This window comes from Lycorma delicatula, chromosome 6 (genome assembly GCF_047948215.1).
Source record: "Lycorma delicatula isolate Av1 chromosome 6, ASM4794821v1, whole genome shotgun sequence".
Taxonomy (NCBI): Eukaryota; Metazoa; Arthropoda; class Insecta; order Hemiptera; family Fulgoridae; genus Lycorma; species Lycorma delicatula.
This window is the reverse complement of record NC_134460.1, coordinates 143,658,670-143,676,119: the sequence shown is the minus strand read 5'-3', so window position 1 is coordinate 143,676,119 and position 17,450 is coordinate 143,658,670. Positions and strand designations below refer to the sequence as shown.

The 17,450-nt window shown below is 31.4% G+C and overlaps 1 protein-coding gene across 1 annotated transcript in view; it reads right to left on the bottom strand.

The window, feature by feature from the left end:
- LOC142326317 (uncharacterized) overlaps nucleotides 1-17,450 on the bottom strand; it is a 117,934-nt gene that overhangs the window by 87,452 nt on the left and 13,032 nt on the right. The window contains exons 3-4 of the mRNA XM_075368720.1: nucleotides 6,523-6,672; nucleotides 1,877-4,627 (exon numbers count right to left, since the gene is read on the bottom strand). Of these exons, the coding sequence (XP_075224835.1) occupies nucleotides 1,877-4,627; nucleotides 6,523-6,672 (2,901 nt within the window). The remainder of the gene's footprint in view (nucleotides 1-1,876; nucleotides 4,628-6,522; nucleotides 6,673-17,450) is intronic.

Here is a 17,450-nt window from a genome sequence, read left to right as displayed (position 1 = left end):
AAACAGGACCGAAGATCTCTATCCACTGAATGTTCATAAATAGAGGTTATAGATAGAGAAATTCAGGAAGATATATAAAGATTAGTTGTATATGATCCAGTTTTTTTTCTTCATAGTTTTGATGGTAAGGAAGTCTGATACCCTGGCTTCAGGTAGTTCCTCAACCATATCTTCCAGTATACAAGGTGATGGAGGAGGGGATTTTGATGAATGGGATGTCGCAGACGACATCCAGAGGGGATGGTTATGAGGGCTCCCTTAACAGTGAGCTTAGTAGATGGCTTACCGCCAGCTGTGATTAATCCTGCCCGCATGGGTAAAACTCTGGGGACATGGACTTTCAGAGGGATCCCAGATTGGATTCACTAACTGCGACTAATGACTTCTTGTTCATTTTCATCAGCTCTGAAATAGTGGGTGTAAGTGAAGCGACCTGATCAGATAACATCTGAACAAGTTTTTTCAGCTCAATGCAGGATCCGCACTGCTGAATACCTAAATTCATGTGAGCTTGTTTGACGCAGCAGTGGCAAAAGATACATTTGGTTTAACCAGGTTCCATGAATTAAACGTTTTCCTGTATTCTCTGCGTGCAGCCTGAATAGATAGCTTCTACTGGTAGAGAGTAAGAATCACCTTTTCCAAGAGTAAGTTGGGGAATCTCAAAAGCAGGCTGCATGTGAACCAGTGCAGTTCACATATTTTTCATCCGCTGGCAGTCAGTGTCGTAGTGGCCTTCCTCAGCACATCAAGCACAGATCTCAATCTTTGAATAAGATGTTGATGTGTGAACATAACCTTGGCATTTGAAATATCGACACGGGTTGGGTATAAATGGTTGCACCAGAACTGACAGGTAACCCACTTTAACTCGCTGTGGTAGTACCAGATTAAATGTTAATATAAGAGATAGCATTGGTTCTTCCACCGCTCAGCTGTTTCATGATACGATTCACACTTATTGGGTTCGAAGTTCATCAGCTATTTCTTTTACGTCCAGCTCCAGAAGGTCTCAGCAAAAAATTACTCCCCAACTGGTATTCAAAATTTTGTGGCACATACTACTTACATGTGTACTGCCCATATTAGTAATATGTAAGAGAGATCTACTCTGTTCATCGTTATGGGTTTCAATTAATACTGATCCATCTCTTAATTTTTTTATGATCTTTGGTAAACTACACGATCCTGTTACAACCTTGTTGATCAGGAAGGGCGAGACCTTGTGAAGTGAGACATCTCCCTGATTACTTCGCATAACAATAATCTAATATTTTTAACTGTGGATGGTCTGCTTCATAATCCGCAATGGTTACTCCACTACTGATATCCTTATCAGACAAAGCTGATCGAGGCCTTTTCACAAGACTGGATTTGGTGGTTTTTTCAGATGGACCACCAACCATCACAGAAGTTGCTTGTAGGTCTGTAATTTTGGTCCCACAAGTATCAGCGATATAAAGGACCACTCTAGCAAAGCGCACGTGTACTGAAGTTTGAGCTAAATACAACTGGGTTCGCCTTCGTGCCCAGAGATTATTCAAGACTCACTATGTAGAGCCATTCACCCACCAGCACAGTAGTTCACACCTTGGATTACAGTTGCGCTTTGTAAGGTGTCACAACATCACCGAGTGTATGTGTAAGAAGAAATAGGGTAGAATGTTGTAATGTAGTTGTGTAAGGGTATGTCAGTAAAGCTGACACATAATCATGATACCTGACCAAGAAACAACAAAAAAAAAAAATAAGAATGAGTAAAGGAAGTGGCAATTAACTCATAAATAGACTGCCATTAAACAGCTTTAACTCCAACATTCAGATACACCCAATCAATATAAAAATAGTAAACATAAAAAAATGAAACATTACCTACCTCTAGCCACACTACTCTCCATCTCAACATTGCACACAAAGCTTCTTCAATTGAATAATTAGGTGCAGATCGAATAAAAGTGATCATTTCATTGTCTATAAGCATTTTTGGAACCGGAGCATCCTTTTTAACAGGAAGAAGTTTTGAACCAGGATTTAACTGTATATAATATATTGTTGGTTCATTCTGAAATGAAACGGTACGTTTATCTTTTTTTTTAACAATAGTCTTTTCTGATGTAGAAGAATTATCATCACTTACATCAATTTTTTCAAGAGAAACAGCACATCTTAAATTTCCCACAATGTCAGAAATGCTGCTATTAGTAGATGTAATATTCTGATCTGCAGAATTATCAGCGGATATGGACTGAACACTTATATCTGTATTTATTTTATCATTATTATTATGGTTATTATTTTTCACAAGTGGTATTTTATAATTACTTCTTAATTTACGACTCACAGTTTCACCTTTACTTTCAGATTCTACCAGTAAGGCAGCAAGAAAATCACTACGTGATTTAGAAGTTATTTTGCTTACACAAGTTTTTGATAAGACTTTGGTGGTTTCCTGTGTTATATTTTTTTTAACAGCTATAGCTTTTAATCTTTCCTTTCTTGTTTCTTTAACAATCTTCTTCATTTCCAAATTAAGAGGTTCTTCACCATTCACAACTGCCTTTGTTACTGGTGTAATATGTTTTGTAGAATCAATGGATTTATTTTTAGTTTGTTTTTTAGAGCCACCTCGACCACGTTTTGATACTGCCATCGGTAATGCTTCTGGAAGAAGTATAGTTTTCTCAGGTTTCTTTTTAAAAAATTCTGTTTTTTTAGAATGAGATGAAACGGAGTTATCAACATCTACGGATGATCTCTTTTCAGCTTTTTCATCACGGTTTAATTCTTTTTCTGATATTTTTTCATAGTTTAGCTGTTCTTGTTCTTCATTAGGTTCATCATCTTTGATCTGTGAGAGGACTACATCTTTAAGAATTGGTTTTTCATCTGTTATACTTTGTGATAATCTTTCGTACCAAATTTGAACATCATCACTAACTTTGTGATCATCATCATCATCATCCTCTATTACTACAACATCACTGTCATCGACTCTCTCTCGTTCTATTACTTCATTTTTAATAACAGTTTCTTCTACTTCATCCCCTTCTGGAACTTCAAATAACTGAGAACAAAACAATTCCTCTTCATCGCTATCAACAAAACTTTTATCATCATCCATAGAATATTCTGTTCTTGATGTATTTAAAATACCAACAAATTTTTTTTTATTCTCATTTTCATCATCCTTTCTATTAATAAAATCATGCTGCAACCTGCAATCAGCATCATTATGTCTTCTCTCCTCATCTTCATCTTTTTTGTTCAATGAACTTTTAATTTCTTCTTCTGCCTTATTTTTACTTTTAGAATTATCCATTAACTTCTCTTCTTTACGAAAAATTTCATCACCCTTTTGTTTATCATCACTGCTCTTTCTTCTACTTAAATTATGTTCAATTTTCAAATGACTTTTCTTTACAACATTTTGTTTTATTTTTTCATCTTTACTATTTTCGTTTCTCAGATCAGATTTACGATCAACCATTTCAAGTGAACAACTTTCCTTCAATTTATCTGTTTTAATTCTGTCAACCTTTCTCTTACTTTTTTTTGAAACAGATTTGTCTACATTCAATATACCATTTTTTCTTTTCCCCTTGTTTCCATTTACGTGTACTCCAATACTGTTTTTCTGATCTGTAGATTCTGCTTTTGATGTCACACTGTTAGAACTTAACATAACTTTATTTATTAATTTCTTTTCTATTTTATCTGAAAATTCTATAACAGAAATAACTGATTCTCCGCTTAAAGTACTATTTATTTTATTAACAGCCTTTCTACACTCTTCATGATTAGATTCATTATGGTTTTTAGATGGTACTTTCCCATTGCAAGATAAAATTTCATTATGTGCAATATTTTTTGATCTGACACATCTTAAATCATCACTAGATAATTGTACACTAACATCGTTTTCATTCATTGATTTTCTCTTGGTTCCTATTTTCTGGCAAGAGCCATCCAAAAAACACACTACAGGCTTATCACCACTACTATTAACAGATTTAATTTTATTTGTAACTTCTGAAACGATATCTTTAGCAAAATTAAGTACTTCCTGTTTATTATCATTTTCATAATGAACAAAATTATTGCCAACATGCAGTAGCTTTGAACATGAATCATTTAAACCGGGTACTTCAGTTGAATTTAAATTAACAGCATCTAATTGACACTCACTTCTTGTACTTGAACTTGATATTTTATTAACACTATTACTATCTAAACTAGTTTTTAATAACTTTGCATGAGGCTGCTGAATTTCAGTAACATCACTTTTTCTCTTTAAACTGATGGCACTCAGTTTTTCTACATCATTATCAAAATTATTATTACCAAACTCAAATTTATTATTTGTCTCAATATTTTTAAAAACTTTTGAATCTCCATTTAAATGATCAGTTTCAACAAGAATACAATCAGAATTGTCAGTATCATTAGTAAATTTGACAATATTTTTATTAACAATACTACTAGAGACATTTGATACTTCATGAGGCACAGTCACATTATTTTCTAATACACTGTTACGCTCATCCTTCTCCACATTACATAGATTAATTATATTTGTTTCTTCATCATCACTCAACTCAATTACTTCATTATCATTGTTTTTAGTAATCTGTTAAAGAAAAAATATATATATATAAATAAATATTCATAATATTACATAATTAAAAATTTAGATCATCCAGAAACTAAAAACCATTCACATTGCATGCACACAGCTTCACTCACAAAAATGGGTCAAGGCCAACTGTTCTCAGTTGTTCTGCTAGCGATGTACAATATTTCACAACTATACTACATCACAGAGCGATTTTGCATGTATTTATAACAAATAATAAAAAAAACTGAAAATTCCACAGTCTAAGGTATGATCAGTCATACATTTTTTAAATACAAAAGGTATTCGTCCTGTGGAAATTCATCATCAAACTACTGCCATATATGGTGGCAATGTAATGAATGAAGGAAACAAAGGAAATTTTTGTTTCATGATAATGCATGTCCACATGCTACAAAAAAATATTTGTGAACTTCTCAAAGGTTCCAGATGGGGTGTTTTTCATCATCTGTCATTAGCGGGAACCACTATAAAAGTGACAACATCAAGACAGCCCATTCATGAACAGCTTAATGGTCTGGCTGTAGATGTTTTTTGATGATAGCATACAAAAACTAGTGCCATGATTTGACAAATGCTTGAACTTAGGAGGCGTTTATATAGAAAAATAGCTTTAAAAATGTAGATTAAGATGCATATTTTAAAGTTAAAATAAATACAATAAATTTATCACAAAAAAAAATGGTATTAACCTTCTAGATGATCCTTGTACATAAATTCAGAAATATTACTTCTTGTAAATATTGGGATTGGGGAAAAAGTTTGAATACCTTTTGTAAAAATATGTAGACTTCTGCTTATGTAAATATAAAATTTAATTTAACAATTTTTTTCATTTCATTAATAAAATATTAAATGTCTCAACTGCATTTAGTCTAACTAAAAAAATTCAGTTTTAATTGCTCATCTAGCACAACATATTAATTTACACAAATGTCATTCTAAAATTAGAACATTTTATCAATTACCATTTATCCTTCTCTGAAGCCCTGAAATATCAACATGCCTCTCTTCATTAACATGAAATGTTGAAATTCTAGAAATATTCCCACTACAGCCAGGTTCCTAAAGGCATCAATTATTTAAAAAAAAAAATACAACCAACATTTGCTATCTGACAATTCTAACTTATTTGAATTAGTCTAATCTTCTTGGAACTCAATTGACAATCATCCATTTTGATTTAGCATGGATAACTTCCTTGCAATCCCACTGATTTTCACATAATACACACATTATTGATATACACATTGATATTTGACACTATTGATATTAGACATCAATTTATTAATCCTCTCTTTACCTAACAACCAAATCTCAACTCTCGTCTTCAAAATAAAGTCTTATTATTAAGAACATAATTTAAAAGATGAAATGAAAGATCAGAGTTTCTCTTAACCAAATCGGTCTGTAATTTTTTTAAACGTTCAGAATTTGTACTCTTTTAGTTACATATCTTAACTGATCCAGGTTTCCTTATCACTTTTTCTCAAGGACTTTAGTCCACTGATCAGTCAGTTTATTGACTCACCTTCTCACTACTAACATTTTTTATCAAGCTGCCTTTATTCTATTTATACTACACATATAAACTAATAATCATAACATTAAAATGTTTATAAAGTTTGTCATTAAAATACAGTTACACCATTAGCATTGTTTATTATCGATTGTCATTTTAAAGAAAACATACATTTTTAACTATAAATTTGACGTGCTTATATTTGTTTAAAATAAATCACTTTTGAACTCATACCTCAAAATGATTTATTTGATTTTCAATTGATCACCTTTAAAGCACAGATGGGAAAAAAGGAAGCATTAAACAATTTCAATAATGATTTCGTACCATTACTCCACTACATCGACTTTTCTATGAACTAACTTACCAGTGAAAGTTTATAAACATGATATCTATCAAAACCATTAACATCTTCCTCATATTCAGTAACACCAAATCCAATTACATCATCAGGGTAAAGTGGAATTTTTTTTTCTGCAGGCAATATTTCACCATTAATAAACGTTCCATTTACACTCTAAAAAAAAAACAAAAAACAATATATACATTAACATGGTTGCAACATGTAAGCACTGTAACTGTGACAATAACAAACTTGATAACATAAGGGAGCTAATTGCATGCATACAAACTCAGAAATCTCTTCTAGTATAGTTCTTTAAACTAGAATACTAGATTCTGTCTCGCAGTTAACCTATTTTTACTGTTACATATCTTTGATAAGTGTCATAACCTTTTGATCCAGACCTACACTATCGATATATCTAAATGAATATGGTTATATACTTCTGAATTTCATTCTGTTAAAAATAAAGTCCAATTTTCTTTTGGCAAAAACGAGCTATGTGTAATTTTATTTTTGTAACTTTCCCCAACAGTCACTATAAGACCTAAGACTAGTAAGGGAGAAAGATACTTCTTTTTTAGTAAGCGTATCGTCTCTCCATTGCCATGCAAAAATTTACCAAGTTTTGTATGATACATATGAAGAAAACAACTGTCTTTACCTACATAGATAACAATAATTTGATCTTTCTTTTCAATAGAATCTAGTAAATACCATGTAATAATCAATATAAAAATACATGGTTACTATGATGTCCCCATGCAAATGGAGTCGAAAATCAGGCCAAAACTGGAGATATACATATATAGTGAATTGAAGTTCTCCCATAACTTTAATAAACTATTCTACTGGAGAAAATAATGAAAAAGTTTTTATAAACAAATGTCCTAAAATGCTTTGTTTGTTAGTTAATGGCTAGCAAAAGATTTCACTTGGATTTCAGCTATCCCCAATAAATGAGATCATACCAAAATTTTTAGAATGTTAATAAAGAGGCAGAGTTAGTGGTTTCTCACCAAACAGTAACTTTGTTAAATGGGTAATAAACACATAAAACTTTTTAACAAAACTTGTAGAGAAGTTAATTCTGAAAAAAAAATGGTTTAAGTTGAATAAAACAAAGAAAAGTTAATTCAAATTTTATTTAGAAACAGTACAGTAGACCAAATGCGCTATACATACCAGTTTATAATAAATATTCGAAAATAAGCCTGCCATTTTCAACACATTTCCTGGCTGCGGGCTTCTGTAATGCTTTTTTCCCAAAATTCAATGCCACCCATGCCCCCCACCATAAATAGAATTTTTTAAGCCAGCCACTTCGGAAGAAGTTATGTTGAATCAGTCTCAAGAAATTAATCAAAGTACAGGCCTATACATGTAAGTACATATGTCCTCCAGAAACTTCTATTGTTTTAGGTAGATTTCATAAGAAAGCTACCTATTGTAACGGGTACCATGATTCAACTTCCAGAAAATTTCAACATATCTTTGTGTTTCACAATCCCCAGACCCCAAAACAACCGTCAGCTCAAAAGTTTATATATACTCATAAAGTTTACACATATATATAAATATATATATATTTCACTTTCTTGTGGGCATAATAAAACTGCCGTAATTTTGCATTAATCACTTACAAATTGTTCCTTAAAAATAACTCGTCCCAAAATCTTGGTAGGTTTGTTAACAGCCAAAATCAGACCCCCCCCCCCCCCATTACCACAGAGTGGAAACAGTTTTTAAAAAAAAAATATTGCTGTAACTTTCTTATTAAGTAAGATATCGAATTCGTTCCTACTATTTTTTGGATAAGGGCCTAAAACTTATGCAAGTAATGTTTTTTTTTATATCACCAACCACTGGCCCAGGAGGTGGAAAAAATGGGATTTGGAAGGCAAAAAAAATTATACCTCCCTTAATAGGCACACAGTATCGAATCAGTTTAAAGTGGTCATCAGTCCTCTAAACATTACCTAAAACTTTTGTATAAAAAGTTTTGATATGACCAACCCTTACGCCAAGGTATGACCAAAATATTGCCTGAATTGTAAGGCTTGTCATGCTAAACATTTGAACCTTTTTTCACATGCAACCATTGTTGTATTGAGAAAATTTGAAGTTTTTCTTAACTTTAAGGTGGAAATCTTTTTATCCCCTACTTAGCACCAGTTTAATCTACCTCCGCCTTCCAACATGCCAAAAGGGATTTTTTTATGGTTTTTTGGACTAAGATGGTTGTGAAACACTCATCTTCAAAAAATCCAGACAACAAAATTTTGGACCAATCTATTATACTTTCCATTCATAGCTACGAGGTGTGGCTATGACCAGACCGATGCTGTAAAATATTTTATTTTAAATTTATATATATTTAGTTACTATCCCCTTCTCAATCATACCCCTCCTCTATCATATAACGCTCCATGTGAATTTTTCATTATTCAAAACAGTGCTGGAAGTCTTCTTCTGTGAGCTCTTTTATGACACATGCCCGTTTTTCTTTCACAGCTTCAACAATCTGAAATCTTGTTCCTTTTAATGCAGATTTGACCTTGGGGAACAAATAAGTCACATGGTGGAAGGTCAGGCGAATAGTCTAACACTGGGATGTTATACTTGACTAGAAATATCTTGACAGACAATGCAGTATGACCTAGTGCATTGTCCGGATGAAGAACCCATGATTTGTTCTTCCACAATTCGGGATTTTTTTTTCTTATTCTTTTATGGAGCTGAGCAAGGACCTCAACGTAGTAATGCTGATTAATAGTTTGACCTTCAGGAACTCAGTGAAAGTACACAATCCCATGAATATCGAAAAAACAATCATCGCTTTGCATTTTGATTGGCTCATTCAAGCTTTTTTAGCTCTCGGTGAAATTGGGGCCTTCCAATACATAGATTGACGTTTAGTTTCTGGATCGTAAGTGAAAAACCAAGAAAAACCATCACATGTTATCGCTCTTTCCAAGAAGTTTGGATCATTTTCAATGGCTTAAAGTGTCAGAACAAACATTTTCATGAGCTTCTTTTTGTTCATTTGTGAAAAGGTTAGCACCATTTTCACGCATACTTTTTGCATGTTAAAATTGACATGTAAATTTGCCTTATGCATTCTTTGTCAATTCCTGCAGTTTCAGCAATCACACAAATAGTTAACTGATGGTCAGATTGGATCAGTTTACCAATTTTTTAAATATTTTTATCAGTTTTTTAAGTGGAAGTTGACCTAGGCGAACTTCATCTTCAACATCTTCTCTACCATCTTTGAAACGCTTAAACCACTCAAAAACCTGCACATGTGATAAACATTCATTGCCATATCCTTTTTGTAATAAAAGATAAGTGTCAGTAGCAGTTTTTCCATGTTTCAAATGAAATTTCACAATTCTTTGCTCTTATAAAACACTTATCATTTTTTGGCAACACAAAAAACGTTTGGAACTTATCCAAACAAAGGCCATGACTAGACTAATATGTCTACAGAAACTGGAGTGGTAGCAATTGAAAGAGAAGGCTTCATGCTACACAGCTGTCGGTTGTACAAATTTGTCGCATGCGTAGTTCTTCTGTAGCAGTCTTGTTATTTAATAGCCACACCTCGTATAGCTGCTACATAGTAGCAATACAGCTATAGCCAGGAAAATAAAAACTTGAAACTGAATTTATTTTCTCGCAAAAATATTTAATTCCAAATGAGATTTTGTTATTAAAATTTACATTTTCAATTAGTCTTTTGAGTGCTACTTCCTTCAATATAAACCAAAAAATGTTCTGGACATAAAATTTAGTGTTTTATACAGATTAATGTTGCTTTTGTTTGAAATTGATATCTTTGAAACAAAATTATTAAAATCACCACACACCTAAAGAAAATGTAAATGATTAACACAACTGTACAAAATAGTCGCTCAAAAAAATTACAAACATCCTAAAAACAAAGTAACCCTTGTTTTCAACTCTAAATGTAGTAAGATTCTGTGATAAAAAAATAAATCAGTTTTATCAGCAAATACCTTCGGGTGATCTGAAATTTACTCACCCAAATAATATGTAATAACAAATAAAGAAATTTTAATGTTTTTGGTATAATCTGAATAATCTTTTCTTTTATTAACACGTTAACATCATTTAAGTGTAATTATATAAACAATAAGTACAGAAAAACAAATGCACAAACACATGTTGTTCACTGTTAAGTATATATATAAGTACAGAATTAAATTAATACTTTTTTAAAGGCAAACAACCAGGAACATTATTTTGTTAAAAAAAACCCAAGGATAAAATTTCCTTGAATCTAACTCACATTTATTAAAAGCACAGCAATTGAAATGAAAAAAAAAACAAAAGCTATAAAGAGCTATAAAGAGTCATTTTAATTACTAAGATTAAAAAAAATAATCAATCATATTGACAAGACTTAGCAGATATTTAGTACATTCTATGTTTTTTTTCACAATTGTCACTATTAATATATTAGAAATTAATAAAATCTGAATTTTTTCTTGGTTACGTGTTTGTTAATTTAAACAAAATTTTATCTAACATACTGTTCTTTGATTTTATTAAATAAATAACAAAATAGTTTAACTTCATTTTTCCAGATCCCACTCATCTGAATCATGGAAACTGATTCAAAACACATGCATGCACACATTCATTCATAAAAAAAAAATTTTATGAAAATTAAGAATTTCCTTTCATACTTTTGTCCCTTTTTTTTCAATTTCAAGCCTTACAGTATTATGAAATACATAGTGTAGAATGAATTTTTTTTAAATAGGAAAATTTAAATAAACAAAAAATGTTGAATTAACTCATCATAAGTTAGACTAAAATTACTGACCTTTAAAATTAAATGCATATGTTTACACGTAAGAGTGCAGTGTTATTATAATAGGACATTGAATTCACTCATCATTTGTTTGAAGACATACAAGTGTATACTAATTGCATTGCAGCCTGATTTCCTATCGTGTAGGCCTATTTTTTCTTCAAAACTGTAATTTACTTAGTGTAAATTACATTTGAATTATGATTATATATGACATTTCAGGTTTATCTGGACTTTATTCATTCAAACCATATCCAATAACATCTAGTCCAAATTAGTAGGATTATACCATACAAAAAAATTGAAGCAACCTCATCAACAAATAAAAAGTCCAAGTATTTTTGGCAAGTAATTAAAGTAGAAGAATTTAAGTAATTCAGGGAAACATGAAATTATGAAATATGTTTGGTAGCCCTGGGTTATAGAAGCCAGTTCAAATCATCTTGCAATCAAAGCTTTATATAAAAATAATAGCAGTGTGGAGGCCGTGTATAGAGAATTTCACCACCTGGAGGTTTTAGCAATGAAAAAACCTCCAGCCGGTGTGCACACTGTTCATATGCCAGACAATATCAAAACTGTTTGAGCTGCTGTCATAAAAAGCCCACACCATTCCATTTGTAATCATGTCTTTAGTCAGTGTCTTTACAGTTGCACAGTTCAAATGACTTTACAGTGAAATCACAATAAATAGAAAAATGTTCAAGTGTTCAAAAAGTTGTAGGACTTACTTTACCATTGGTACAAGTTGCAGATCATCCATGAACTGAAACCCAACAATCACATAAAGTACCAACAATTCTGTGAACGAAGGTCAGTACGGTAAAAGAGGACAATGACTTATTTTTAAAAAAATATATGGATGCCAGAAGAAATCTATTTCCACTTTAACAGAAATTTTGATAAAACTCAGTTAAAAAAATACAACGTGTATTCATATGGTATCGACCATTTGGTCATTAAAAAAAATTAACTTGTGAGAAAAGGTTTTTATGTACAGTTTTAGTTTACTACAAATCTACTTCATTTTTCCACATAATCAATTCTAAGCACTTTTCATAATGCTGCACCAGTTTCTTTAACCCCTCTGAATAGAAGTTCATCACCTACAAAGTGAACCAGTTGACAATGGCAGTCTTTAGTTCCTCATTCTTTTCAAACCATTTTTCACCAAGACACTTTTTCAAATTCAAGAGGAGGAAGTAGTCACTGGGTGCGAGATCAGGACTACATGGAGGTGGCCAAAAAGTACCCAACAAAAAATCTTGAACCTTCTTGGTTAAGACAGCGGTGTGAGGACATACGTTGTCATGAAGGAGAATTAACCATATGACAGTTTCTCACGTCATCAATTTTGGATTGCACATCTCAGTTTGGTGAGTGTTTCACAGTACATATCGCGGTTGTAATTGTTGATCCACGTTACATGAAATCAACCAAAATGATGCCATTTTCATCCCAAAAAACGGTAGCCAACCATTTTTGTTTTTACCATTTTACAACTCAAGTACAGAGATTACTTAAACTTTTTCAGTTCTGGGGAAATTGAATGGTGCCACTGCATTGACTATTGTTTCGATTCTGCATTGGTGTAGGATATCCACATCTCGTCACCTGTAACAATGTGGTAAAAAAAATCATCTCCATCTTGTCAATAGTGGTCCAAAAATGCTCGTCCACTGCACATTCTTTGTTCTTTGTGTTGATCGATAAGCATTTCCAGTATCCACCTTGCAAACAATTTGTGATATCCGAGTTTTTCTGTGACAATTTTTTAGATAGAGGTGCATCCAACATATGGAAATTCATCAGTCAGAGCATTAATTGTCAATCACCGATCACATCGCAGTTTTTGATTCACTTGTTCAACAATTTTGTTGAACAAGTGTAAGTTTTTGTTGTGGCCATATTTAAAGTCTCAACACCACTGCCTAACATTTCTTTCACTCATTATTGTAGGTCCATACACTAGGTACAACTCCCAATGAATTTCAGCAGCTAAAGATCTTTTTGCACACAAAAATTCAATCACAGCATGCACTTCACCACTGGCAGGAGAAACTATTGTTGCAGACATTGTTATCTGCATTCACTGGCAGGCAAATGACTACTAAATCAAAACAACTGCAGTGGCTTAGTAAATAGCCAATAATGGCTCCACATGCATAAAACTGTGGCCCGTTAATATTTAAATATAAGCCAACGGCCCTTACTTTATGAACATGCCTCATAACAGGCCCTTATTTTTTTTTTAAACAAGGATGTCCTCATGACTAATCACATTAGATCAACATGTCATTGTGCTGAAGTTACATTAGATCAATATGTCACTGTGCTGAAAACCTTTGGTGCACAAAAACTGAGATATTTCCATATATTACTGAAATGCTTGGTTTCAACAAGATGAAACGACATCACACACAAACAGATATCGATGACTGTGTATGCCAATCTTTTGGCAACCATACAATTTCAAGATATGGAGACATTCCATGATCTCCTGATTTGTCGGTGTGAGATTTCTTATTTCAGGGTCACCTTAAAAGCAAAAAGTGTCAACCTGCTATGATAGAAAAACTAAAAGCCAAGATCAGAACAGTAATTTCTGAAATTCCTGCTGAAATAATACATCAAACCTACAGTTTCACTTCAAGATTGCAGGAATGTCTATACAGAGATGGGCTCATTTACAAGATATGATCATTAGAAAATAAATTTTGTGTTGTATTAATTTTGTTTTAATGTATTCATAAGTGGCACGTTTGTTTTTTTTTTTTTTTTTTTATTTAAATGTTATAAATAAATTTATTTATTTATTAACATAAATTTATTTAATTTATTCTTTTTTTTAATTTTTTCAAAGAATATTCATTTTAAAAATTTCCCCTCCTAGAATCACTTGTATATTAATATTTTTAATCACAATAAAAATATTTCATTAAAAATAAAAAACCAAGAACAACATTTTTATAAACATATTTTTAAAACTTTTCACAACATAATCTTTTTTTGTGCCACACCACGTGCTGAAATTTTTCACAACATAATCTTTCAACCATGTAGATTGGTTAAAACAGACAGTTCTACCATGTATTTTCAACAGCACCATTTTCTGTTGAAGGTATAATTTTAAAGTTCTATAATGTAAGAAATATTTGTGTTTGTCTTCCAAAGTACACAATAATAAACTGAAAAATCATATTATTGGGAATGTATTTTTTCTCTGGTCAAGTGGAAAATCTTTATGCGATTCGTGGAGCTGTTTAGGATACGATAAATCAACTTCTAAAATATATCCCATCTCCGCATTATTTTTCACATAATTTAAATTGTTTAACAAATATTCAATTTCATTTTTGTTACACCATCTGAATCCGTCTACAGGCAAATGGTTCCATCATACATTTCCTGTAAAGAGATTGAACATCACAATATTTAATTATTTTGACTGGTTTGTTTTCATTATAATTACTTATGTGCTGATCATTAGTTATAGTGTAACAATTGGGAAACATTGACCCACCTCCACGAATATCTTTTTCAAAAAACAAATACACATCAGGATCTGTAACCAATTCTAATTGCACTTTGGTAGCTTTTAAAGCGGCATGCCATGATAAACGCACCGCAGAAAGATAATGGCACAAATCTAAATCGTTTATTTTCATAATTTTATCAAAAACTTTCAAATACGATCAGCCAACAGCATGATATCCAATTTCATAAAGAAATCATGATAATCACTGAGCGTATTAATTTTAAAACAATTCCAAACATTTTGCGCATGTTCATAATCTGATTCAGAGATGTTTTCTCTTTAAATCACTATAAAACGCTTCGATGGGTGGTAGTCATGTTTCATTGAAAACTGAAACAGATTTAATTAGTACACCTTTGGTTGAATTAACAAGTTTAACATATATGCATTTCTTTTATCATGATTTTCAGTATATCAATTCAAAATTGTGAGTATGTTGATTTAAACAACGATGTCTTTATTTGTTGAAATGTTATTGAATATCTAGCAGTAAATAAACTTTGCACCAAGTCATCTAGACTATAACCCAAAAATTGATATGAATTTATAAATCGATACAATATTCTATTCTTGAGCGTTATCGATTTTCACTTTGTTATACACAAAATTTCAAATTTTTTTTTTTTTCAACTCATATATCGCCAATACATGATGTGAATTGTATCCCCACAGGTTGTGGAATACAAGTGGTATATATGTTATGCGTCTACAGTTAAAGTTGCAATTTTCATGTGCCACTCTGATAAACTTACCGCTAATATGAGAATGGTATCTTACATGATTCTTGCTGCCGAACTCACCACCACATATAACACAGTCAGTGTCTTGATGAAATTTTTTATCAACTTCTACCATCATATTTAAGACTTTTTCAGTTAACAATTTCTTTTCAAAATATTCGTACTTTTTATATAAATAATCGAGGAAGTTTTCAACTACTTTATCGTCATCTGTATGAGCTCTTCGTAGTTTTGTTTCTACAACCGAACTGTTTTCATTGATTATAACATAACAATAATCGGATGGTTTATGAATATCTGTTTTAGTTGTATAACTAGTGCCAGGTTTAGGATTCGTGATATGATTCAGAATAATAAGTCACCTAGTCCTGATAAACCGTTATATCCAGTATTTTGTATTTATTAGAATATAATGAGATCAATTTTGTATAAAAATGGTTAATAATAACAACCAAACCACTGTTTTTAGATTATTATTTGCACATTTTAAATATATATTTTTAGAATTAAATGATTTATCACCATCATGTTCAATATCATAGTACAACACATTTACACCGATATCAGTGTTTTGAGTTTCAGATTTATCGATATCTTTAACACAAACAGGATACTTGATTCCTTTCATGTTTAAATGATATTCCAATTTTTTATAGAACGAAACTCGATAATTCCTTCTGCTATCAAATAGGTGGGCTAAAATGCATCATAAAAAACATTTTTGATCGTCGTTCTTTATATTAATTACAGCTTTTTTCTTACTTAAAGCATTCGATAATAGTAAATTTGAACTGTTTCTACCATAAAGCAGATCGAATTCAGATATTGAAAGATCCAATCACAATATTTTATTCATCACCCAACTGCTACCCATTTAAATAAACCTTTCAAAAGATTCATTAATTTTATCATATTCTTCTAAATATTGTTTGTTCCAAGTCGGATTGATTTTCACAAACATCAAGAGCTTACCTGTTACTGCTATGAAAACATGCAATAAAGAAATCACATTTATTACCTACGCATTTCTTAATTATTCAATATTATTATTTCTTCAATATATTTAATATTGTTTTCTTTATATTTATTTGCTTGAAATCTTATAGCAATTAATACCTTATTTTTCATATCCATTAAAAATTCATACATATCTATAAGATTTTTATTGGTGACATTCCATGTTTGTTTAAATACAGATCCATCTAAAACTTGTTTATTTTCATTTGTACTGATAAGCAACAACAAACCAGAGGCAGATATATTTTTTCTTAGCTTTTTTTTCAATTCAAAATACTGTTTAGTTATATTTTCAAAAGCGCAATTAATAGTCGATTCATTTTGAACAAAAAATTTATTTTTTTCTGCTTTGACATTTTTAAAAATTTTTTACCAGTAAAAACAAAAATAGGTTTATCACATTCACAGTTTAATTCAATAGAAATTTCAGTAGGAGTGTAATCTTTCTATAAGTTTTCAATGTCATCTTGCATGTTTTCTAAGAGTGTAATTAAACCGTATCTGTTGTGACAAATATTTTTATAACAGAATGCTGTACTATGGGGATCAGATAGGTTAAAATCATTTGATAATTTTACTCTATCAAAATTGAGTATATTTGCTCTCTGATTAAGAACAATTTTTTCACATATAACATTGTATTTATGTTATCACTAATATGTTTTGCACAAGAGCAAAATATTACTTTGATTGACAGCTGGGCAATCCCCGACTAATGATTGACATCATTGACAATCTATGATTAAAAAGTTGACAGTAAATGACTAAAGAGGGTTCTGTTTCAAAAGTAGGCTCATCTTCCTCCACATGTTGA